The sequence below is a fragment of the Odocoileus virginianus genome, chromosome 23 (genome assembly GCF_023699985.2).
Source record: "Odocoileus virginianus isolate 20LAN1187 ecotype Illinois chromosome 23, Ovbor_1.2, whole genome shotgun sequence".
NCBI classification, from domain to species: domain Eukaryota; kingdom Metazoa; phylum Chordata; class Mammalia; order Artiodactyla; family Cervidae; genus Odocoileus; species Odocoileus virginianus.
Window position 1 is genome coordinate 48,331,239 of NC_069696.1, and position 25,679 is coordinate 48,356,917.

A 25,679-nucleotide genomic window follows, 5' to 3' on the forward strand; every position below is an offset into this window, starting at 1 on the left:
CCTAACTCAAGCTTTATTTCTAATATTCTCATGAAATAAAGTATTTTATTCTAAAATTATTCCCAATTGTTTACATATTGTGTTGATTAGAAGTATATATTTGGGTTCCAAAAACATCTAAAAAGTCAATAAAGGAAAAAAGAAGAAATACGCATTAATCAGTCACCATACGCACAAGTGTATTGCCAGTTAATAGGAACTAATTACCACTGAAATCTTTGGGACAAGAACAGCTGTTAAAGTAGGGGTCTAGTTAGAGAACCTGGGAGAGGAGAAAATGAAATCTGCAAGGTAGGAGATGAAAGAGCTTCGGGCACCGTGACCACGAGAACTAACGTGAAGGACACGCGGCGGAGGCAAAATAGAAAGGTTACCGCACCACGTGCCAGTGTCAGATTCATCTGCCATGTTCAGTTTTCCTACTCCTTCAATTTATTTCCCCTCAGTTTTTCCCTGGACTGGGTATTCTGCCTAAATGCACAACATTTAAACTGCACAATATTTTGAGTAAATATTTAATCTAAAGGAGGTTTTTCATTAATACTTTGGAAGGTGTAAGACTATATTCAACATTATACAGTTGTGATAGGTAGCACAAAGTTCTACATCATTATGCTATGAGTTGAACTGTGTCTCCCCAAAATCCCTATGGTGCAATTCTAACCCCAAAGCATCTCAGAATGTGACATTTTGGTCAGAGTCCATGCGGATGTAATTCATTAGGATGAGCTCACACTGGAGCAGGCTATGTTTACTATGCTCGGTCTCTCAGTTGTGTCTAATTCTTTGCAACCCCATGGACTATGGCCCACCAGGCTCCTCTGTCCATGGGATTTTCCAGGCAAGAATACTGGAGTGGGTTACCATTTTCTTCTCCAGGGGATCTTCCCCACCGAGGGACTGAACTTGAATCTCCTGCATTGCAGGCAGATTCTTTACCGATTGAGCCACGGCAGTAGGGCAGGCCGTTAATCTGATATGACTGGTGTCCTTATAAAAAGTGGAAATTTGGACACAGAGAGATGCATAGAAGGAGGATAATGAGAGGAGATTACAGGGAGGAGATGCCATCTACAAGCCAAAGAGACAGGCCAAGAACACATCCTTCCCTCACAGCCCTGAGAGGAACCAATGCTGACAATGTCTCGATTTCCAGCTTCTAGTCTCCAAAAGTGTAAGGCAATAGATTTCTGTTGCTAGAGCTACCCAGCTTGCTATCCTTTGTCACAACAACTTTAGCAATCTAATACAAGGTGTAATATATCATAACCATATGTGTGTGTTGAATTCTACTAATAGGCATTTGAGTTGTGTCAGCATAAATTTTCACATGTTACCGGGGATGTCACCAAAGTTCATAGGTAAAGAACTTGCCCAAGGTCAGTCAGAGCTGGAAGTCATAATAAAATTACTATTCTACATATTATGTACACGCTAGAAGTTTATATTTTCAAGTGGCTCAAAACATTTTTTTTTTTAACATCAATAAGGTATTAAGTCAGGGGTTTCCCGGTGGCTCAGATGGTAAAGAATCTGCCTGCAATGCGGCAGATCGAATCCGGGTTCTATCCCTGGGTTGTGAACATCCCCTGGAGAAGGGAATGGCAACCCACTCTAGTATTCTTGCCTGAGAAATCCCATGGACAGAGGAGACTGGCAGGCTACTGTCCAAGGGGTCACAAAGAGTTGGACACGATTGAGCAACTCACACACACACACACACACACACACACACACACACACACATACAATATTAAGCTATATTTGGGGCTACTTTTAGATGGGGTGAATATAGGTAGGTCATTTAGTCCTCAGGATAGCCTTGAGAGAAATATCTACATTATAACGAAAGATAAGTTGAGTATCTAAAATTTTAAGTCACTGCCCAAGACTGAAAATTCAAACACAGTCTTTTCTAAGCTTGGTATACATTCACACATGTTTTAAAAGGCTTAGTACCCCTACATTTTATTATTTTATTATGAGAATAATATTTTTTATGCCATGAGACTCATTATAACACTTTCACCTAGTTAATTTATTTGTGATTTCCTTTCTTCTTCAATATCCTCTCCACAATCCCCTTGTCAAAAGTTCTCTCATTTATTGCAACCATTATGAGTCTCCTTGTACTCCACAGAGTCAAATGATCTGATTAAGTTATTTAGTATGGAGGTAATAAGATAGCAAAAATATTTTTATGGGTTGGAATGACATATTCCTTCTGCCACTCAGGGGATATGATAGGATATTCTTACTCTACAAAAATGTTTTTACATCATCGTGATATCATGTGGTCCCTACATATAAATACTTCTAAAAATATCCATTTATAATGTCGGGTTGTTTTTGCCTCTGAAAAAAACTGCATAGGGAAACCTAGGGAAAATGCTAATTTCTTGTGGCCAAATAACATAGATACTGATCATTTCCTTTGTATTTGAAAGTGCCTTACATGTTTTAAAGTATGGCAATATAATTATTCCTTTTAGATGGCCTAAGGGCTCCTAATGTCTCCTATGTTGATTATCTAACCTTGTATTAGATTAGGCTGATTTCCTAGTGATTTTAAGAAAAGTGCCATACAAAATTAATAAGTCATGTCACTGTCTTTGAAGAAAACCTCAAAATAAGCTTACCCAACATGGCAATGAGTAAAATAGTGTAATAGGTAGTTAAAAATAGATATAGTTTATACACCCATTTGCTTCCCCTAAAGTCTATAAATCAGCAGACAATGAAGACACATAAAGGTATATTTGATAAATGAAGATAAAACAAGTATAAATAAGAAGGATAAGTAAATCAGAGGTCATGAATGAGAGTGCTTAAATAGATGGATAAAAAAATTAATGGGGTTGCTTATTACTGACTGCCTAGGATGTGATGTTTCAAATTTCCAAACCATCAGAGGGAAAAAAAAGAGGAAGTAAACTTCCCTTGCAGTCAGTCCAGTGGTTGGGACTGCCGGGTTCCAATGCAGGGGTGTATTCAATCTCCGGCTGGGGACTAAGATCCCACATGCAAGGTGGCACTGTCAAAAGAAAGGAAGATTAAATGTAATCAGCATTTCTCAAATCTTCTCCCTCAAGTTCAAAGAGAGTGATTACTAGGGTACGTAAACTGAGATAATCCACCAGAAGTGAAATATCACTTTATGATTTAGCATAAGAATTCATGGAAACATTGTATTCTAACATTAATACATGATAACATGAAATACAATAACATGAAATTTATTTTAACAAAAAATAATTCTTTTTATCATTTCTATCTGTGAGTTTATTTTCAGAATAAAGTAGCACATTAATCCTATAGCTTAACTCCAAATTCCAACAACATGGTACATTTTCTATTATTCCTGGGAAGTAAATATATACAGTTTGAAAAGCATATGTTTACAAAACTCTCATTATCTGATTTGTTTTCTAAAATCACACAACAGAAATTTTAAAGTGAAACCTTAAGATGTAAGTATAACATATGTACAGTGATATACTTTAGAAGATAGTATAAAAAATACGTTATATTATAAAGACTGGAACCCAGTCTTGTATGAGCTGAGTCCCTGACTGAATTAAGGTGATCTGCTCCAATTATCTTCTAACCAAAACTAAGAGAAATCCTTTCTAGGGGAAATAATATCATCCAGAATCTCTATAAATTTTCACATTCAATGCCTGAAATTCAAATGCAAAGGAAAAAAGAGCTTGAATTTAGTCTCCCTTTTCTTGGTTTCTGAAGTTCTCTGTTCTCTGAAAATGCAGTTTTCCACCTGAAGCTTGGCACCATACGATTTAGACTCCACCACATCTGTTGCTTACAGTATTCTAAAATGATATCAACTGCCACCAAGGACAATGAATTTCTGCAAAAGAGAATCTATTGATTAGGGATCCTCTCTGTGAGTTCTTGTTAAAGCTCAGTTCTAGAGTGAGGAAAAACACTACATTCGATTTAAAATGACCAGATATACAGAGAAATGGAACCAACAGGAAAAGCAGACTAGAAACAGACCAGAAACGATTCAGTGGAGGCGTGGTAACTACCTTAGCCAAGAAGAGAAAACTTCAAAAACCACAAAGAAGAAATATAAGAACAAAGTTGATTTGTCTCTGCTTGAGAAGTCCAAAATTTGGAGGTACCAGTTATGGGGGAAAGCAGAGAGCAACACAGAATTGAAAACAGAGTGATTAGCTGAAAATTTTTAAAAAGAGAAATTGCATCCCAGGTCCTTCATCCAGAAAAGTAATTCTTCTATCTAATAGGAGATCACAGATTTATGATGTGGAGAAATTGGATTAGAATGGCTCCAACTTAGGTTGGAAGGTAGAGTTAAGTGTGAAGTTGAAAATACTAATATTAAGGGAATATCTGCTTACTGAATTGTGGGCTCTCCAGGCCCTTATTCAACCTGTTCTGAAAACCCCAGGAATCAGGCATATGCCTTTTCTGTCTCCCTAAGAATATTCTTCTCACGAAGATTCTTTTGCAGGTGATGATACTTGGGACCCCCCGAGAAATAGTCAGTTGCCAGCCAAACCATGTTGAAGTTCATAGCCAGCAAGTTCTACCCAAAAGTGATTTTTAGTGCCTTACACATTAGTGGAGAGACAAGAATCACCATATATTGGAAGAAAGTCACAAACATAAGACAGAAGAAAAAGCAAATAGGAAAAAGAAAGCAGGGTTGGGGGTGGTGCTTGAAAAGAAAAGAGATTATATTAGAAATGGAGAAAAACTGAAAGCTACATACATGTGTTTAATAACTCAGAAGAACAATTTTTTTTAACCTTGAATGCTCTACCAAGTCAAACTAAAAATCAGATATGAGGAAAGGGAATTCTCTGGCAGGTTAGGACATCATGCTTTCATTGCTGAGGGCATTGGGTCAATCCTTAGTGTGGAAACTAAAATCACGCAAGCCACAGGCAAGGCCAAAAAAAGAGAAAAGAAAATGAAGACATTTTTACACCTGTAGGGATTAAAAATGTTAAACTTGCTATGAAGTTATAAAACTGAGCGTCCTAAGAAATTTGATTTAGTTTATGGCTTGTGTTGGGTCCTCTCCCTCCTCCAGAGCCAAAAACTGAGACAAGAATGTGAATGTTAGTAGTTTGAGAGGTGGTTCCAGAAAACACCATTAGGGGAATAGGGAAGTCTAAGAACACATCTTAGCATTATTCCAACTAAGAGGTGAAGAAGCAGAGGTAAGTATCGAACAACGCCCAACCATCACTGGTTGAAAGCTGGTCTTACAGCATCACTGAACCCTGAGCGCTTTCAATATACTCCTCACATCCTCAGAGTCAGCTCTGGCAACCAGAAAATGCTCTTGAGAAAAGAATATCAGTAATCTTTTATACTTGTAACTGGCCGATTATGTTATTTTGAGCTCTTCAAACAATCTCAGTGAAACTAAATCATAAAACTGGAACATTTTAAGAATTTCCTGAACAAAGGAAAACAGCTATGAGTGAAGCCTCCTATACTGTAAAAGCTACAAATCATAGGCTTTAATTTCTTAGATCAGCTTCAGTTATAGAAATATGTCACAATTTTACTTGATACCCAGAGAACTTAAATAACATGCTGAAATTGCTTCTCAGAAAGATAAGGAAAAGTTGTTTAGAAACTGTTTAAATTCCTATGACCACAGAAGCACTGAGAACAAAGAGTGTTTTTGGAGATGAGCCAGGTAGGGCAAAGGTCTTTAAAATCAAACCATACATGCTCTGATCCTTGTTATTGTAGTTTAAAATTCTAATGAACGCTTGTCATTCTTTTGGCTGCCCACTTTCTGAACCCCTTGCTATGTTTGGGGAATTCTTGACCTAACGAGTCTCAATAGGATGAGAAACAGTCTCCCAGTATAAGAATTGAAAGTTCCAGATAATCACTTTTCTAGCTTTCTTTGCAGCCACACATGAACACATGACCAAGCTTCAGCCAATCGGAAGTTTCCATCCCAGATTTCAAATACAGATCTAGTGATGCACAGAAGCAGGGAGGGCAGACTACCAGCTCTGAATGCAGTGGTAGTTTGCAGCAAGACGGTTGCTGGGGGCAGGAGTGATCTGTGCCAGCTCTGTTCAGTGGCATGCGAGAGGACATAAGCCGAGGCCTCTGGTGACAGTGAGGTCCTCACTTGGCCAGATCTTTGATGTGGTCTGGGGCTTTATATCTGGCTGCTTGTCCTCCAGCCTTCTCATAAATTTCGTAAGCCGTCTAATGCATGTGTGCGTGCTCAGCCATGTCCAGCTCTTTGCGATACTTTGGACTGTAGCCCACCCCAGGCTCCTCAGTCCATGGGATTTTTCAGGCAAGAATACTGGAGCGGGTTGCCATTTCCTTCTCCAAGGGATCTTCCCATCCCAGGGATCCAACACGTCTCCTGCACTGCAGGCGGATTCGTTACCACTGTGCCATCAGGGAAGCCCCAGGCAATCTTATACCTTTCAATAAATCCTCGCGGATACTTCAGTGAGTCCAAGTTGACATCAGTTAGCGACAATCAAGGGAGCTTACTGCTTCAAAATTCAGTACCAGAAAGAAGGGTATTGTCAATAGCAAATGTTAAACCAGTTTGAGTCAAGGTTTTTTGTTATTTGAAGCCCAGCGCATCCCAACTGATCTCCCTGATTTTACTGAGTTAATTAGAAGAAACAAAGTGTTCCAAAAGATATCAGTCTGACTCAGGACTTCCATGGTGGTCCAGTGGCTAAGGTTTCATGCTCCCAATGCAAGGGGCTTAGGTTTAACAGGAGCTATATCCCACATGCCACAACTAAGTTCTCATGCCGCAATTGAGACCCCAAGGGCCCAAACTAAGACCTAGCACAGCCAGAGAAATAAATAGTTTTTTTAAAAACATATCAGTCTGACTTTGAAACTCATAAATGTGATCTTTCGTCACATGACTTGTTATAGTTGCTTATGTAAAATTACAAGTTAACAAACTGAATTTCCTATAATGACCATTTCATGATCTGGGTGAACTGTTTTCATAGTTATGTAAAGTATTATCTGTTCATACCCAGATCATGAAATGGTCATTATAGGAAATTCAGTTTGTTAACTTAACAGTTTGTTCATAGTGGTACATCAACTCACTATCCTTTCGTTGGTTAATCCACCACTACACATCCTGGATGGGTTTGCTTATCAAACAGAATCTTCACTAGTGCCTGAATCTTCACTACAGCCCCTGAGAATAAAACTTCTGACAGCAGACCCAAACACCGCACAAAGTTTTGCTCTTAACACAGTTTGCAAATATCTCATTTTGAACCACATCTATTGCTTTGGTGCCAATGATGAACTCATCAGATCACCATTCAAACATTCATGGGCCCTCCACATTGGGATTTCTGATCATGTGACCCACTACTGAAAATACCTGGACACTCTGGATTCTTTTTCCACTTTCAGCTCTTTGCTAGATGAGTCCAAGGCCTGGGTGAGTCAGGGCTAATCTTGACAACTCTGGAGGTGGAACATTTCCAACATTCATGGGGTGCCTCACTGTCCTTGCCTGACAAAGAACACACACTCCCTTTTTGTGTCGCAGTCCTTTCTTTTGTGTACCCCCTGCCCTTAAAATCCATCCACATCCAAACTAGAAAGGCAGACAGAGTGGACATGCTGAGTCCTACCTTGACGTTAGTTCCCATTAGGGAACTTTCTCCGTCTGTCCTGGCTGCTCTAACAGAATACTATAAACTGGGTGGCTGATAAACAGCAGGACTTTATTTCTCACAGTTCAGGAAGCTGGGAAGTCCAACATCAAGGTGCTGGCAGATTTAGTGCCTACTGAGGGCTTGCCTCCTGGTTCACCCTAGCATCCTCTCAGGGTGGAAGGAGAAAGGGAACTCTCTGTCATCTCTTTTATGAGGGCACTAAACCCATTCATTAGAGATTTCCTTCATGACCTAATCACCTCTCCAAAACCCTACCCCCAAAGACCACCACAATGGGGATTACGTTTCAACATGGATGTTGGAAGACACAAGGTTGTCTGTAACAAACCCACTACATGTGGGTATGGCCAACATTGAGTTAGTGTCCATTTAGTCACTTGGGATCTACCATGTTCTTTTCCTGAGGAAGAAAGGGCCCCAGGAGGGCACAAAGGAAAAGGGGAAACTGGGAATGCCAGACACGATGCAGAGTACTAACCACGATAGGGTCACAGCAGTGCTGCAAACCTAACGAGGCAAGCTCCCAGGAGCTCTTGACCTGCTGGCCAGGGCTTCTTGGCCCAGACTGAAGATGGCCCATTTAATCTAGGATGCTCTCTTGCTTCATGGTGATACAGATGGCTTTCCAGATGGCGGGAGTGGTAAAGAACCTGGAAAGATCCCCTGGAGGAGGGCATGGCAACCCCTCTCCCCCCCCGCCCCAAGTATTCTTGCCTGGAGAATCCCATGGACAGAGGAGCCTAGCAGGCTACAGTCCATAGGGTCACAAAGAGTCGGACTGAAGTGACTTAAAAAACCTGCCAAGCAGCAAGTAAGAAACAGTTCTGGGAGTTTCTTATGGGACAGCGTCCATGCAAGACTGCCCACATCCTGGCTCCACTCCTGGGTTTATTATTTGCAAGCCTCCCTCGTTTATTAAAGCCTTCCCCCCACTCTCCCGCTTCAACTGTTTTCAGCTGGGCTAGTTCAAGAAAAGAGATCATGAGCCAGGGTTGGGCTCCAGAAGTAATGGTGCAAGAGCACCTCCCTGTGGTTGAGTGGCAGGAGAGCAAGAAACTTTAGCTCCTGGATCTCCCCGAAGCAGAGAGAAAAGCAAGGAAATGATTTGTGCTAAGTGTAAGCTTTGGAGCTTGTAGGTGACATTTTCCTTAGACCATCATTTCTTTAGTGCCGAAGGATTGCAGACCATGAGGTCTGAGGTGCAGAGGATAGTCACTGAAGTTTTTATTTTTAAATCTTTATTTATTTTATAGAAATATAGTTGATTTACAATATTATATTAGTTTCAGATGTACTACACAGTGATTCAATATTTTTCTAGGTTATACTCTATTCAAAGCTATTATAAAATGTTGGCTACATTCCCTGTGCTGTGCATTACATTCTTGTATCTTTTTTATCTTATATTTTAGCAGTCTGTACCTCTTAATCCTCTATGTCTATCTTGCTCCCCTCCCCCCAGCCCTCCCCCTACTGGTAACTAATTTGTTCTCTTTAAGTCTGTTTCTACTTCATTTTGTTTCAATTTTTAGATTCTACATATAAATGATAACGTATAGTATTTGTCTTTCTCTGTCTGACTTATCGCAGTAAGATCCATCCATGTTGCAAATGGCAAGATTTCACTTTTTGACTGAGTGTGTGTATATATTCTATCTGTGTGTGTGTGTGTGTATATATATATATACACCACATTCTCTTTATTCACCTGTCAGCTAGAAGGTTGCTTCCGTATCCTGGCTATTGTAAATAATGTCACTATGAGAGCTCCCTGGTAGTCTAGTGGTTAGGATTTGGCATTGTCACTGCAAAGGCCCGGTTGGGAAATTGATATCTGACAAGCCATAGTGCAGCAAAAAATAAAATAAAATAAAATGCTGCTTTGAATATTGAGATGTTTGTATCTTTTTTAATTAGTGTTTTCATTTTCTTTAGATATATACCCATGAGTGGAATTGCTGGATCATATAATAGTTCTAGTTTTAGCCACTGAAAATTTTAAAACCCTGAATATAATTTAGCAGGAACACCATCACAGGCATCAGTTTTTTGTTCTGTTGCTAAAACTATTGGATATATGCCAAAGTTATTTATTTTTTTTTGGTCTGAGTGTATAACAAGAAAATAATGTTTAACCAATGTGCAAATCAAATAGTCTCCACTGGTATTATTAATCTAGAAAGAAATAATTGCATAGTTACTTGTAAGAGGAAGGACATTTAGTCTATACTTTCAAATGGGACAATCATTCTAAAGAGCTGTTCACTGGTAAAATTTCTCACCAAGTTAGTATAGATTATATGCTATGTCATAAAAGATAGCAATCATGAAGTTTTTTTTTTTCAGTATTTTCTTTTAGAGAAAAATCTTAAAACTTGTAGGGACTTCTGATGTCAGAAAATTATGAAATGTAAGAGTATATTTAGCAATCAGGGTGATTTAGCTCATGGTAATTGGCATATGTATAATTATAATTAGCATTCCAGTTATTTAAACTGAGATATCCTTGATCAGGTTGAACATACTGTGAATAGAAGATCTCTTTTTCCAAGAAATAAGGTGCAGACAGTCTTTGGAGAATGGCCTCACTGAACTGGTAAGTTAGCTTTCTCCGGATTTTGATGATTTCCCCAGTTCTTCCATAATTCCTCAGTGCTCTGGCCATTTTCTGGTAAGTCATGGTCTTCCGGTTGCCTTTTCTTTTTCCCCAGAGTTGGGCGAGTTTTTCTTTGTTTTTTGATACAAACTGAAAGATGCCTTTGGTTTGATCTATCCACTGAATGCAAGATGCCATCTCTGGATTACACAGGGATTCGTGAAGGTATTCAAACAGTCGGAGCTTCTTCCTGCCTAAAACAGAGGAAAACAGTGTCACACTTCACCATGGCCTTCCATGGAGCACCTCCTCACGAAGGATTTGTTGAGTGAATACAGAATTGAAAGTCCATTGGGACTGGTTTTCCTCCTATTCACTCTCATAGAATGTATTTATGGTATCATTTTATGGGACTTGGCTTATTGCAGTTTCAAATGAAACTTTCTTTGTTGGGGAAGTTGTCCAAAATTTTGTAGTCCCTCATTGGAAGAGGGAAGCACGGAGCCGCTTTACCCCAGTCTCTCATCTGTCACGTGGCCTTTCTTTCCAGTTAAATCTTGACTTCTAGTTTTATGTTAAACTGTCTACAGGACAGGACTGAGCAAAATGTACTACGAAGTTTAGTGGTTCTGAAGACAAGTTTCAGGATTTCCTCAGTGGTCTGGTGGTTAAGACCTAAACCACCTTTCAATCTGCCTTTCAATGCAGGGGATGTGGGTTTGATCCCTGGTCAGGGAACTAAGATCCCACTTGCCACAGAGCAACTAACACCCAACACTGACAAATATTTGTTGTTTTTTAAAAGGAGAAGTCTCAAAAGACATTTCCAAAAGGCAACTCATTTGAAGCAGCTTTATTCAAGTAAGTTAAATCAAATGAGGTAAAGAAGGTGAATGCATTTTGTGAAATGTAAAGCAATGTGCAAATACAAGTGAAATCAGTAATAGACTTATGTAAAAATGCTAACTCTGGTTCTGCATAATTACTTGAAAAAAAAAAGAAAAAAAGCAAAGTTGAAATGCCAAAATATCTTCATGACATTCTGACATTATTAATGAGGAACAACAACGAGCATTGTGATGTTTTTCATTGCTGTGAATAAAATGGTACTGCCAGAGTTTTTAATCTCTTTAGGAATACAGCCCTTTATATTTCAGAGTAACTAGAAAGGAAACTTTGAGAAGATTTGCTGTGATTTTTGCTTGTTTGGTCGATTGGAGAACAAAGGTGACAACCCATTTTATGACTTCTGGATTGGCCTATAAACACCATGTCCCACCAGATCTGTCAGTAGCGAAAAGTTCCACAGCCAAATTCCATTTTCCTCTTGAGAAAGTAGAAGAGTGGATTCCCAAACTGCTTCAAATAGTCTCTGGGGTGTAATACTCATACATCGGTCATCATTCATCCAAAAGCCTCAAAGATTATCTTTTGTGTTTTATTATCTTGAGTTTATGAATTGAGAAATGAAAGGGACTTACCAAAAAACACATTATGAATTAAAGTCACAGACTTAAACAAGCTCTCTGGCTCTCATCCAACGGTCAAATCAATTATAATGGATCCTCATCTTTTAAAGTTTGTTTTCAATTTTGAAAAAAAAAGATGTTTGAACTTTTACGTTGAAAATAAAGGTATATGATAAAAAAAAATCCAAACAGAAGCACAAACTGAAAGTAAAAATTCCAATCTAGTCTGCATATCTCTAGAAAATAATTTATTTTTTGCATATATAATCATATGCATATTGGAGAAGGGCATGGCAACACACTCCAGGATTCTTGCCTGAAAACCCACGGACAGAGGAATCTGGCGGGCTATAGTCTATGGGGTTGCAAAGAGTCAGACACAGCCAACAACTAATACTTAATCCTTTAAAAGTGAAAATTAGTATAGTATTTTGTACTTTTTCCACTGTATAATATATCTTAAATAAATCATTGAGCCATATAGAGACTAGCTATAGATAGAGGAAATACTAAAGCGTTGACAACAGTTACTTCTGGGGGATAGCATGGGAAGAAAGAACATTTTTTCACTCATTCTTCACATACTTCTGAATCATCTGAAATTTTCATCAGCATTATTACTACTGAGTTATGGAATTACAAAGGATTAAAACCAAAATCAAAATGGTATTCAGAGCTCATTCTGCTTCAACACTTAAAGTATGCCCCTTTGCATTTTAATAATTATATATGTTCTGTTTGTGTGTGTGTGTGTTAGTTGCTTAGTCATGTCCGACTCTTTGCAACCCCATAGACTGCAGCCCCACCAGGCTCCTCTGTCCGTGGGATTCTCCACTGGACCCTGGAGTAGGTTGCCATTTCCTTCTGCAAAATGAACTATAGAAAGAAAGTGAAATCGCTCAGTCTCCCAATAATGAATTCTTGAAGTATTTAGAAATTTCATTGTTTCAAATGTATCACTGCTTCAGGTGGGTGACAACTCTAAAAACAGAAAATAGTAAATTATATTTTCCCTAATTGCAAAGATCCAAAACATCAGTGAACAGAAGTTTGCTAAAAAAAAAAAAAAAAAAAAAAAATGTGACGGAGGTAGAAGCATTATTGTCCTAATACTAAATTACTACCATTATTCAATGTTTAGTAGTAATATTCAGTAGATTTACTTTACTTATGTGATATTTTACATTATTCCTTTCTGGATTAGAGTATTACTGCATAGTAAGATTTTATAATTCTAGAATACAATATACTGTTTTAAGGGAACAAAACTAGTCATCTCAAAAAATATTCATTTAAAATAATTTTAAGTATGAACATGTAAAAGAATAAATTAGAACATTTTCTCATAGATTTACAAAAATAAACTCAAAATGGACTGAAGACTTAAATGTAAGACCAGAAACCATTAAACTCCTAGAAGAAAACATAGGAAGAATGCTCTTTGACAAAATGTATAGAAATATATATATATTTTTATCTATCTCCTAAGGCAAAGAAAACAAGAACAAAAATAAACATATGAGACCTAATTAAACTCAAAAGCTTTTGCACAGCAAAGGAAACCATCAACCAAACAAAAAGATAATCTACTGAATGGGAGAAAATATTTGCAAATGATATGAATAAATGATTAATATCCAAAATATGTAAATAGCTCAAGCAACTCCATATCAAAAATAAACAATCCCATTAAGAAAATGGGCAGAAGACCTGAATACACATTTTTCCAAAGACATACAAATGGCCCCAACAGGCACATAAAAATCTTCTTATATTCAACGTTGATACTGATTAGAGAAATGCAAATCAGAATCACAATGAATATCATCTTGGCTATCATCAAAAAGACAAATGGGACTCCCCTGGTGGCTCAGAGGCTAAGACTCTGCTCTTCCAATGCAGGGGGCCCAGGTATGATCCCTGGTCAGGGAACTAGACCCCACATGCTGCAGCTAAGACCTGGCACAGCCAAATACGTAAACAATAATAATAATTTTTAAAAACACCACAAATAACAAGTGTTGGCAAGAATGTGGAGAAAAAAGAGCACTTATACACTGTTGGTGGGAATGCAAATTGGCAAAGCCATGTGCAAAACAGTGTGGAGGTTCTTCAACAAGCTTAAAATAGAACTATCAGTGACTCCCCTGGCGGTCCAGTGGTTAAGACTCTGTGCTTCCAGTGTAGGGGGCTCAGGTTCCATCCCTTGTTGGGGAACTAAGATCCCACATGCCATATGGAGTGGCCAAAAGGAAAAAAAAGAACCACTATATGACCCAGCAATCCCACTCCTGGGTGTATATCCAAAGAAAATGAAAACACTAATTTGAAGATACATGCATCCCAATGTTCATAGCAGCATTATTTATAATAGCCAAGATACGGATGTAACCTAAGTGTGAATAAACAGATGAATGGATAAAGAAGATGTATATACACATACATTTGAATATAACTCATCCTTAAAAAAATAAAATAAAATTTTGCCATTCGCAACAAAGTAGATGGACCTAGCGGGTATTATGATAAAATGAAAAGTCAGACAGAGAAAGACAAATACTGTCTGTTATCACTTATATGTGAAATCTAAAAAAAATTTAAAAGTTTAAAAATTAACAAATGAATATAGCAAAATAGAAACAGATTCACAGATATAGAGAATAAACTAGTGGTTACCAGTGGGGAGAGGGAAGGAGGGAGGAGCAAGATTAGGACAGAGAATCAAGAGGTACAAACTATTATGTATAAAATAAGTTACAAGGATATATTATGCAGTACAAGGAATACGGCCTATATTTTATAACAACTTTAAATGGAGTATAATCTATAAAAATTTTGAATCAGTGTGTTGTAAACCTGAAACTAATATAAATCAACTACACCTCAATTAAAAAATATAAATTTAAAAAACAAAATAATTTTAGCTATGATAAGGTATTTTTTTTAAGGTATGATTTTTTAAATTGCAGTATAAAGTTGTGATGCATCTTACATGTCTTTGTATTTAGTAGGTGTATACTATCACAAACAACATTACAAGGAACATCCTAATACATATTTATGTACATATGTACACATATGCATCTAAGGTATTTGAGGAAATATCCATAGTACTAGACTATAAGCATAGTGATTTATGTGGGTTTTCTAACTTAATTTTTACAGCAATCTTACAATGTGTGTACAGTTATTATTATTTGCTCTTCTTTATTTTTTGAATAAGAATACTGCAGTACAGAAGGTTAAATGATTTGGCCAGGCTCACATAATTAACTCAGACTTCACACTCAACCATTGAGTCATAGAGTCACTAAGAATAGAAAGATAGGAACATTTAAAATTTTGGCAGGTAGTGCTAAATTGCTTTACAAAACTGTACCAGTTTATACCCCCTTTAATAATGCATGTGAAAAAAAAAATAACGCATGTGAGTGTGTGAGGCCCACATCTTGGCCAACACAAGTTATTATCCTACTTTAACACTTTTTGCTTACCTGTTAGATGAGATCATCTTCAATTTATGAAATCAGGATTTCAAATTTATGAAATAAAGTTATTATTATGGAACTTGTTTTCTGTGGAAAACTTAATAGAGAAGATGATTTCTATCCCTAGGGCTTCACAATTGGAATAAGATTGCTAAGACAATTTATGGAGAACTTATCCCCTTCTATACCTAAAATTTATATACCTTATTCTTTTTTTTTAATTGAAGTATAGAAGATGTATATTATTTAAGTTATAGGTGTACAATATAATGATTAACCATTTTTAAAGGCTATATGCTAATTAAAGCTATTATAAAATATTGGTTATATTCTCTGTGTTGTAGAACATAACCTTGTATCTTACTTTATACATAATAATGTCTTAATTCCCTACCTTTATATACCACTTCCCCGCACTGATAACCACTAACTTGTTCTCCATATCTTACATCCTATTCTTTTATTTTAGGCCACACTGGATGGCATGCGGGATCTCAGCTACTTGATCAGGGATCAAACCCGTGAGCCCTGCATCGAGACTACAGTCTTAAGAACTGAACCACCAGGGAAATCTCCTTACACTTTATACTTGAACACAGATTTATTTGAGGGAATGACACTTTGCACCTTCACAACATCTCTATGAAGCAAAAGGAAAGCTCATTCAAAATAAACAGCTTGGAGTGTTTTGTCTGTCAGAGTTAAGTTATTCTCAGTTGTGAGAAAAGAACATTTTGCAAGTCATCTCCAAACTCAGATATGAAATTCCCCAAAAGCTACTTTGATAAAAACTTGGTTCTTTTGCAAGGAGTGATATATCCACATACCTTTTCCTCCCTTTTGCTGGAGAAGAGAAGGTTGTACCAGCTGGTTTTCGGGGATGTTCTGCAGAGATTGATGAATATTTCCTTCAAAATAGAGGTCTGCAGAGCTGTTCTGTATAAATAATGTATCAAGATGTTAAATGGGACTTTCTGTGCGGCCACCAACTGGTGGCCAAAGTCAAAATCTGAGGCAAAACGAATGTTCAACAGCTCTCAAATCTGAAGAGCACTGCCTTCAGCGGCTGTCTCCCTGGAGAGAGCTAGCATCAAACCCATATACAGAGAGTGCCAAGCGACAGAGGATACTCAGAGTATCCTCAGAATTGAGAGGAATTCTGTATTCTCCCTTCCCGCTGATAAAGGAGAGTGGGTTACTTTCCTCCTTTCCCCTGAAAATGACCAGTAAGAAAGATTCAAAAGAATCATTAGTAGAAATGGAGGTGCCGGCAAAAAGGGAAGACAAGCTTCCATTCCTGAACTGGATGCCCATCTAGGCAAGATGAGACAAGGCGAGACAGGTGGCAGTTGCGGGAAGGCAGAGCCAAGAGAGGAGGCAGGAGGGAAGGGCCTGAGCGGCCACCATTACACATGACAAAAAGATAGGGCGGAAGGGGCGAGACTTGAGCCATCCCTATACAGCAGGCAGTGAGTCCCCAGCCCCAAGAGGCTGTGCAGTGCATGCTGGGGGTAGAATCTGAAGAGGAAATACGGTTGCCCTAGTAACTAAAAATATTAAGCATCCTATAATTTACCTGGTAACCCTAAGGAGACGTGAGAGAGGTTAAAGTGAAACCAAAACTCCCTCTTAAAAGAAATGTCTTGTTGGAGAGACCCTGACAGTACAGTTTACAGGGACATTTGACATAGCATGATTGGAGTTAACAACTGAAAAAAAAATGAAGGCTACTTTATATTTATACTCTACTATATTAAGACGGTTTGATAAAATGGATTCAGCAAGAAAACAATGCAGAGAATTCCCTGGCAGTCAAGTGGTTAGAATTCCACACTTCTGTAGCAGGGGGCATGGATTCAGCCCCTGGTTGGGGAAATAAGATCCCACATGCCATGACGTGGCCAAAAAAAATAAATAAAAATAATTTTTTTAAAAAAAGAAAACAATGCAAAAGAATACACAGAAGGAGAGATGGTAGGGACCCTTCCATTTGCAGAAGGTGCTAAAATAGAAATGAATTGGTCCAATATACATAGCTAGCCCTGAGCTTGGGAGGGGAAACGAAGCAGGTTAATACAGATTGTAGGTAAAGCCAGTTCAGGGAATGTTTTTAGGGGAACCATAGCTTTTCTGCAGTTTTCTGGATGGACTGAGGAGAAGCACTGACATGAGAACCCTAAAATACCTCCTCGTTAGAGAATCATTCAGACCTGTCTGAAATCAGATGAAGAGCAATGATAAAGGGGAGTTTCCTTCTTGACAGCATTGATGATCCCCCAACTTGCCTGCCAAATTCACACCACAGATGGCCCCAAGTGAGCATGTTCAGTCAGTGCTGTCTTTAAGCTGGTTTCAGCTAGGACACACCAAGGGAAGGCTGGTGTAAATAGGAAATGTGCTCGTTACTGAGGGATGACAGTCTCCGGGTAAAAGTACTCACTATTACCGTTCTCCAATTATAGATGGGTTCCTCTGCAGGCTGCACACCATAGCTGTTGGAATTTCCTCTGATATGAGAACGGTGGTTGATAAAAGCCAGGTAATTTTTGTAATCTAATTTAAAAACAGAGAAAGAAACTGACAAGGTCAAATTTTATATTTGTGTGTGTGTGTGTGATAATTAATGCTTAGGTGATTGATTGTGGCACTTTTATATGTGGGACACTAAATTTATTTAGGATAGAGAATAGGCAGATCTGTCTCCTAATGTAAAAGAAGTAAAAGCAAAGAACAAACAAATGGGGGGGCTTCCCAGATTGTTCTAGTGGTAAAGAGCCCACCCGCCAATGCAGGAGTCATAAGAGATGTGGGTTCCACCCCTGGGTCGGGAAGATCCCCTGGAGGAGGGCATGGCAACCTACTCCAATATTCTTGACTGGAGAATCCCATGGACAGAGGAGACTGGTGGGCTACAGTCCATAGGGTCTCAAAGAGTTGGACACAACTGAAGATACTTAGCATGCACACACACAAACAAATGGGATCTAATTAAACTTAAAAACTTTTTGTACAGCAAAGGAAACCATCAACAAAACAAAGACAACCTACAAAACGTGAGAAAACATTTGCAAATGATGTGACTCACAAGAGGTTACTCTCCAAAATATATAAAGAGCTCAATATAAAAAAAAGATCAAAAAATAGGCAGAAGACCTGAACTGACATTTCACCAAAGAACACAGAGATGGTCAGTAGGCACATGAAAAGATTCTCAACAGTGCTAATTATTAGAGAAAAGCAAATGAAAACAACAGTGAGATATCATCTCATGCAGGTCAAAAGGACCATCATCAGAAAGTCTACAAACAATAAATTCTGGAGAGAATGTGGGAAAAAAGGAACCCTTGTACACTGTTAGTGGGAATACAAATCTGTACAGCCCCTATTCAGGATAGGGATTCTCAAAAAAACAGGATAGAGGATTCTCAAAAAAATAACTAGCATAAGATTCAGCAATTCCACTCCTAGATATATATCTGAAGGAAATGAAAACTCTAAATTCAAAAAGATACATGCATTCCAATGTTCAGAGCAGCACTGTTTACAATAGTAAAGACAGGGAAACAATCTAAGTGCCCATCAAGAGACAAATGGATGTGGCATATACATACATGGAACGTTACTAAATCATAAACTATGAAATTCTGCAATTTGCAACAAGTGTATATCTAGAGAACATTATGCTTAGTGAAGTAAGTCAGACAGAGACAAGTGCTAGATGATATCACTTATATCTGATATCTAAAAAATAATACAAAGTAATAATCTAAAAAATAATACAAAAAAAATAAAAAATAATACAGAAAAAACAGAAAGATATTCTCAGACATAGAAAACAAACGTGTGGCTATGTAAGGGGACAGGGAAGCCAGGAAGGACAATTCAGTGGTATGGGATAAACACACTACAATATATGAGAAAGATAAGCAACAAAGATATGTTGTACAGCACAGAGAATTATAGCTATTATCTTAGAATAATTTATAATGGAGTGAATCACAATGTTGTACACCTGAAATTAATATTATAAATCAGTTATGTTTCAGTAATAAAATACAAAACTAACAAAAATTGTTTAAGGTGGATAATCCTGTTTGATTTCTGCCTTTAGAACTGATCCTAGATGCACTGGGTAAAAATGATCTTTTCTGTTCAGGTTATTATTCTCATGTGTGTGCATGTGACCAACAAGCCATTTGATGTATAGAATGGGGACTGACATCTTTACCTGGGGAGTACTGAAAGTCTCCAGTTGAATGTTGCCTCAGTACTTCAAAAGCATCTTCAAATGCTTGACCCAGCTTGTCTTGCTCAACACAAGCCTGTTAGAACAATGGCCGAACTCTGGAGTTAGGAAATTACCAATTGAACTTAATTTTGCCTATGTAAAAGAGGGCTTCTCAACCACAGCACAACCTATTAGCATTTCTGGTTGACTGTCTCTTTTGTAGGGGGTTGTCCTATGCATTGTTGGGTGCAAAACAGCATCCCTGGTCTTTACCCACTAGATACCAGTGTCAATCCCACTGGTGACAACCAAAAATATCTCAAACATAGCTAAATATGCCCTGGAGGACAACATCAAGTCTGGTTGAGATCCACTGCGCTACAATATAGTGTCTAAAACCAGTGCTCATTCTACAGTATGGTATTTAATGTCTGATAAATTTTTAGCAAGGAGTCAGTTATATAGCAGAAGACTGATTTAGAAAAAGAGATCGAGGAAGCATGTTTTATCAAACAGAATCGGGCTCATTATTTAAAAAATGAAATGTTTTTAATTTCAAAAGCATGTCTCCAAGACCTAAAATTAAACCATATTGCAACCATCTCATACCCTTATTAATCTAATGAGGAAAAGTAAAGATGATTTTTAAATGTCAACTTACCATGCTTCATTAAAAAATTGACAATTCTGAAAGAAATTAATATATATAAAACAAAATTAGTGTTTCTATTTAATTTGCCTCTGAATTAAAAAAGACTTTACTTAAAATATTTTCTGCATATACCTTATGTAAATCGAAAGTACCACCTGAATTTTGATGAGTACAAATTTCCTTTCTACAAAAATTTCCTATGAAGATTTATGTTTTCTTTTCTATCATTATAAAATTTCTTTTAAAAAATATTTATTTATTTATTATTTATTTGGCTGCACACTGGGTCTTAGTTGCAGCATGTGGGATCCAGTTCCCTGACCAGGGATTGAACCCGGGCCCTCTGCATTAACCACTGGATCACCAGGAAGTCCTCCAAATTTCTTAAATGTTAAAATAGCTAAATATGTATCGCTGAATCACTTTGCTATACACTTGAAACTAACACACTGTAAAGTAAATATACTTCAATTAGAAAAAGAGATTAAAAAAATAAATAGCTAAACAGAATTAAACATGCAAACCACTTAACATGAGAATACAGAAATAATTTGAGTATATTTAAGTATGTCAAGTATTTCAAAATTCCTGTAAGTATTAAAAAGTTCTGGAAATGAAAATCTTTTTAACCTTAGCAAGGCTGTCCATTTATAACAGTGATTTTGTTTTTTAACTTTCTGGCGTCATATAGACTTCTGAAAATCTGATGAAAGACGTGTTTTTTTTCTCTCGCAAAATGTGAATTTACAAATAAAATGTACTCTATGAAACCCACCTGTAGACTTTCTAAAAATCCTACGTTAAGATAAGAATCCTGGTCTATAATTTTACATCTACTTTATCTCTATAAAGTAAGTTTTGTTTTAAATAGTTACCATACTGACCCACATTAAATGGCTTAAAACTTTCGGTTCTAATAACCACACAAAACAAACAAATCCACATAAGAAAGAGCCGGTGGTGGATCTACATTGCTTACCATTTCAATTTAGCACACCAAACCACACTGTTTATACAAGTTTTTAGAATTTATCCTACACACACAATGAGCTTTTTCTTTAATATTTAACCTTGAATAAGATGATACACTCTCATACTATTGCTAAACATATCCATAACATATCAATATAATATGTCAAACATCAAAATTCTGTTCTGCTCTTTGAAATCACTATGTCATTTAAAAGAGCTCAGCCATAAAGAATCCGCCTGCCAATGCAGGAAACCCAGGTTCAGTCCCTGGATTGGTTGAGAAGATCCCCTGGAAGAGAGAATGGCAACACACTCCAGCACTCCTGCCTGGAGAATTCCATGGACGGAGAAGCCTGGTGGGTCGCAAGGAGTAGGACACTGAGCAACTAACGTGAGAAGAAAAACCTTTTAAGAAAGATAACTATGGGAGGTGATGCATGTGTTAACTAATCTTATGGTGGTAATCCTTTCCCAGTTTACATGGGTGTCAAATCATCATCATATTGTACACCTTACACAGTGTTATACATCAATTATATCTCAAAAAGTTTGGGAAAAAATAAAGCTTCTCAATGTGGAAGATGTTGAAAAATTTAGCAAAAACTTTTAAAAAATCCATAAATAATTTGAACTATGATTTCTAATGGCTATTACCAGTACAGGTATTTTTTAAAGGCCATATCAATAACTTTCAATTAATTATGACTCATAAGCACCAAAGGAAATACCTATCTAGGTGAGTGCTGTACTTCGAATTAAATACTTATATGAAACTACTCCCTTTGACTAAAATATCTCCCCAAACAATCATGACTCTTTAAAGTAGCAAACCCAAATGGGAGAAAAAAAGCTTGAAAACATTATCGATCACTTCAATCGATTAATATGTCTAGTACCAGAACAGGCAGTCAATGAGAAACACTCATTAGGTCAAAGAAAATTAATTGTTATTACAAGGAGTTTTGAAAAGCATAAACTAAACCACTTACCAGGAAGACACTTCAGCCCTTTACCAAGTTCTTTCATTAATGTCAGAATCGTTAGGACAGAACTGTCAGGAGCTCTCTGACAGAGTTGCATTAAGTAGCTGTTTTTAAGGAAGTGCTACAAAAGGGGATTTTTTTTAAAAGATACAGTGCCTTCATTATTTCTCTTTCATGATATGGCCAGTAGACACCAGGGGCTATTATTTTGAAGTGGCACCGAATATTTGTATACTATGGGCCAAAACCATTAGAACAAACCCCAAGAACCCCCACCCCACCCAGCATAAGTTGTGGCCCCGGGACACACACAAGCCGACTGGGCACCTCTAATCTGTACAACCCTTGTTCATATTTCTTTTTTTTAAAAAGTTATTCTTCTGTAAAAGCTAGAAAATTAAATTTCAAGTATATTAGCATAAATAAATATCAAATATCTAGGAAAAAAATTATTCTTCTTGTATTTCTTCCCAGATTCTGGAGCCTGTGTTGCTTTCCTTGCCTGAACTATTAACAGCCTTCACTCTGGTCTTTCCTTTCAAGTAATTTTCTTGATAATGTCATTCAATGACCATCCCCCACCCCCTACACACACACACACCTCCCCTACTTAGAGATCTTAAAGGTACAGGCCGGGCCCCGGCACTCAGGCTCCTCATTCCACCTTATTTACCAGCACTCCTTTAAGAGGAGGCAATTGAATCCCCGTTATGGTCTTCCCTCCACATCTGGATCCAGTAACAATTCCAAAACAGGAGCTTGTGGATAGGTTTCAGGCCAGTGCATTTATAGAGCAGGTCCAGCTCTCTTGTTTAGCTTGAAGGTTTATTTGGGATGGTTTTGAAGGCTCTGATGGAAAATACACGGGACTCCATCCACCTGTAAGGCTTCCTTCCCAGCCCACCCCTCTGCCTATTTACCCATTTTATCTTACCTCTCCATCAGAGGCCAATCCAACATTTACAAGTGCTCCAGGTGGAAACAACTTTCCCCTCTGAAGCACAGGTCAGCAACACGCTCAAGTAACCGTAACCTTCTGTCTTTTTAATAGATGTCACAGTGCGCCAGGGGGAAAACCACCTAAGAATTTTTTGTAAACCTTGTGGGTGGGGAAGAGAGATTTTCTATTTTGCATAATTGGAATCTGAGCTCACCTTTGATATGGGACTATTGTTCGAGACCAATTACGTTTTTTTGCCGAGTTTTATTATGCAAATATAAACACACATCCCCTCTTGTGAAATGTAAATGTTATAAGTAACAACTGTATAAAACCAAATTGCTAATGCTGATGAGTTTTTAATCTGTACCTTCGCCAGTCTACGCCCTTTTCGCGCCTTTTGATTTTCTTTGGTTCATTTAGTCAACAAATACGTATCAATGAGCTCTTTCTTCTGATGGATACTGTCCTGAGTCCAGGGGTCACAACCCACAACAAGTTCTGATGAAGAAAAATGAATTTTTTAAAAAGCAAATTAGAAAACTGTTATTAATGATAACTACTAAGAATTCAATAAGAGAAAGGTCATAGTGAATGTATATGGTCACCGTGAACGGTCAAAAAAATTCTAAGGGAATGTGTGTGAGCTGAAATCCAAGGATAAGAAAGAGTGAGCAAAAGAAAAGCGGAAAAGTAGCAAAGCACCTCTCATCAGAAGAAACAGCATATGCCAGGAATCTCAAGTGGAAATGAGTTTGGTTTATTTAAGGCCCGAAAAAGAATGGCAGTGGGGCTGGGGTAAAATGAGTCTGGGGGCCAAGAGGCAAAGGTAGCAAGAAAGGAGGATGCGTCTGGATCATATACACACATCAAGCCCTCCCAAAATATTAGTAATATGAAAATGTTCAAATCACATGTGATAGTAATTACTTCTCAGTTCCACTTCACAGATGAAGTCTCTAAACCAAGCCTCAAACACATCTTATGATTTTCTTTTCTTCTAAAGTCCAATTGCTAATGAGAGATGGGCTGTTCTGGGTCCAGGTTTGGGCCCAAATGACTTCATGCAGATGCTCTCAACTGCCGTGTGCTGTAGTCCTATGTCCGTAGATTAGGTTCCACGAACCAGGGTTCTCAGTATTGATGGCAGTCTCCATAGCACCCCGAAGAATCTCATAGCAGCACAGGCTTGGTATGTATTTGAAATAAAGGGGGGAAAAAGCAAGTCAATATTCTAAGCCCACATTTTCCCAAACAGGTGTCTCCAAAGTTTTATTTTGCAAGATGTAAATAAATGGACCCTGAAAAAGAGTTGAGTGAAACCAATGAGCACATGATGTTTGGGGAGCACGATTCTCTATTATAGATGAAAAGTAGAAACGCAGTTTTGAGTCTTTTGGAAAGGTAAAGTATGAAAATGCTTCCAGCAACTTAAAAAAAGTGATACATTCTTTTAGCATTCTAGGGGTTAAGGCTCCTATTCCTTAAGAACCTAAGGAAAGTATGATCAGCTATTTCTTCAGGACAATGTCATCAGCACATTTTCAGGCAAGTTCTCCTAGTCAGGCCAACAGAACCCAGTTTAGGAACTCCTACTATACTCTATTTTCAAAGCCTTCTTATCTAAGCAGTCCTTCTTGAGATATCTGTAACCAATGCACACACAGAGCATCTTTTTAAAGGTGGTCATCAGTGTTTCCCTTCTCTCTAGGACTGAGCTGAGTAACAAGAGCTCTACAGAGAGAATCCCTAATCAACAGATTCTCTTTTGCAAAAATTCATTGTCCTTGGTGGCAACTGATATTATTTTTAAAAAATTGTAAGTAACAAATGTGGTAGAGTCTAAATCATATGGTGCCAAATTTCAGGCGGAAAACTGCATTTTCTGAGAATTTTCTGAGAATAGAGAACCCAAGAAAAGAGAGACTAAATTCAAGTTCTTTCTTTGTAGTTGCTACTTAAATAATTTGATTCTTTAGGGGAGTTAAGAACTAGGTCTTAATCTTGGCAAGATCTCTGAAAACCTAATAAGCAAGTAATATTGCTAGACCAGGAAGAAGCTGCTAGAGAATTTGTTATGTCTGAGTAGCATTCATCGAACCATAGATTATAAGACACATAGCTAACTCTCACCCTCATTTCACCCTCCTGCATTGGATTTCTCTTTGAAATTTATTGAGACTTGTTTTGCCCTAGGCATGAGTGTTCCATTTGCACTTGAAAGAATGTGTGTTTTACAGTTATTATATGTGGCACTGGATAAATGTCAATCAGATCAAGTTGGTTCATAATGTTATTCAAGTCTTCCATATCCTTACTGATTTTTTTCTTTGCATTTTCTATCAGTTACGAAGACTACAGAGATTACAAAGATGAATGTCAAGCTATAGTTGTGGATTTGTATATTTCTCCCTTTAATTCTGTCAATTGTTGCTTTCATGTGTTTTGAAGCTCTATTATTTGAGGCAAATTCATTTAGAATTGTTATGTTCTAATGAGTTATGCTCTAAATTCAGCTTTTTATTATTGTAAAATTTCTTTCTTTCTTGTAATCCTTTCTGGTAATCCTTGAAGTCTACTTTGATATGAACCACACTAATTTTCTTATTACTTTTCCTTTCAACATGTCCAATTTTTCTGGGTCTTTGTAT

General features: G+C 37.5%; 1 protein-coding gene across 4 annotated transcripts; it reads right to left on the reverse strand.

The window, feature by feature from the left end:
• Window positions 1–2,738: 2,738 nt before the first annotated feature.
• Window positions 2,739–23,113, reverse strand: SPIC (Spi-C transcription factor). Of its 4 annotated transcripts, XM_070454079.1 has the most exons (7): window positions 22,095–22,192; window positions 20,143–20,168; window positions 19,482–19,575; window positions 17,694–17,806; window positions 16,081–16,189; window positions 10,226–10,550; window positions 2,739–3,034 (listed from the first exon to the last, which is right to left on the reverse strand). In XM_070454079.1, the coding sequence occupies exons 2-7, from the start codon at window positions 20,143–20,145 to the stop codon at window positions 3,010–3,012; spliced, it is 669 nt and encodes a 222-aa protein (XP_070310180.1). In that variant the 5' UTR covers window positions 20,146–20,168; window positions 22,095–22,192; the 3' UTR covers window positions 2,739–3,009. The 4 variants fall into 4 exon arrangements, with proteins under 4 accessions (XP_070310180.1, XP_070310178.1, XP_020736815.2 ...); XM_070454077.1 differs by lacking the exons at window positions 2,739–3,034; window positions 22,095–22,192 and adding an exon at window positions 23,023–23,113 and having other exon boundaries at window positions 8,901–10,550; XM_020881156.2 differs by lacking the exon at window positions 2,739–3,034 and having other exon boundaries at window positions 8,901–10,550; window positions 22,095–22,187.
• Window positions 23,114–25,679: the final 2,566 nt, after the last annotated feature.

Bases quoted from the DNA above. Each gene is read 5' to 3' on its own strand.
- SPIC (XM_070454077.1), bottom strand. The intron at 16,190-17,693 runs GTGAGTACTTTT...TTATTTATACAG, and splicing joins ATAATTGGAGAACGGTAATA to AACAGCTCTGCAGACCTCTA. The intron at 10,551-16,080 runs GTATGTGGATAT...CCTCTGTTTTAG, and splicing joins CCAGCAAAAGGGAGGAAAAG to GCAGGAAGAAGCTCCGACTG.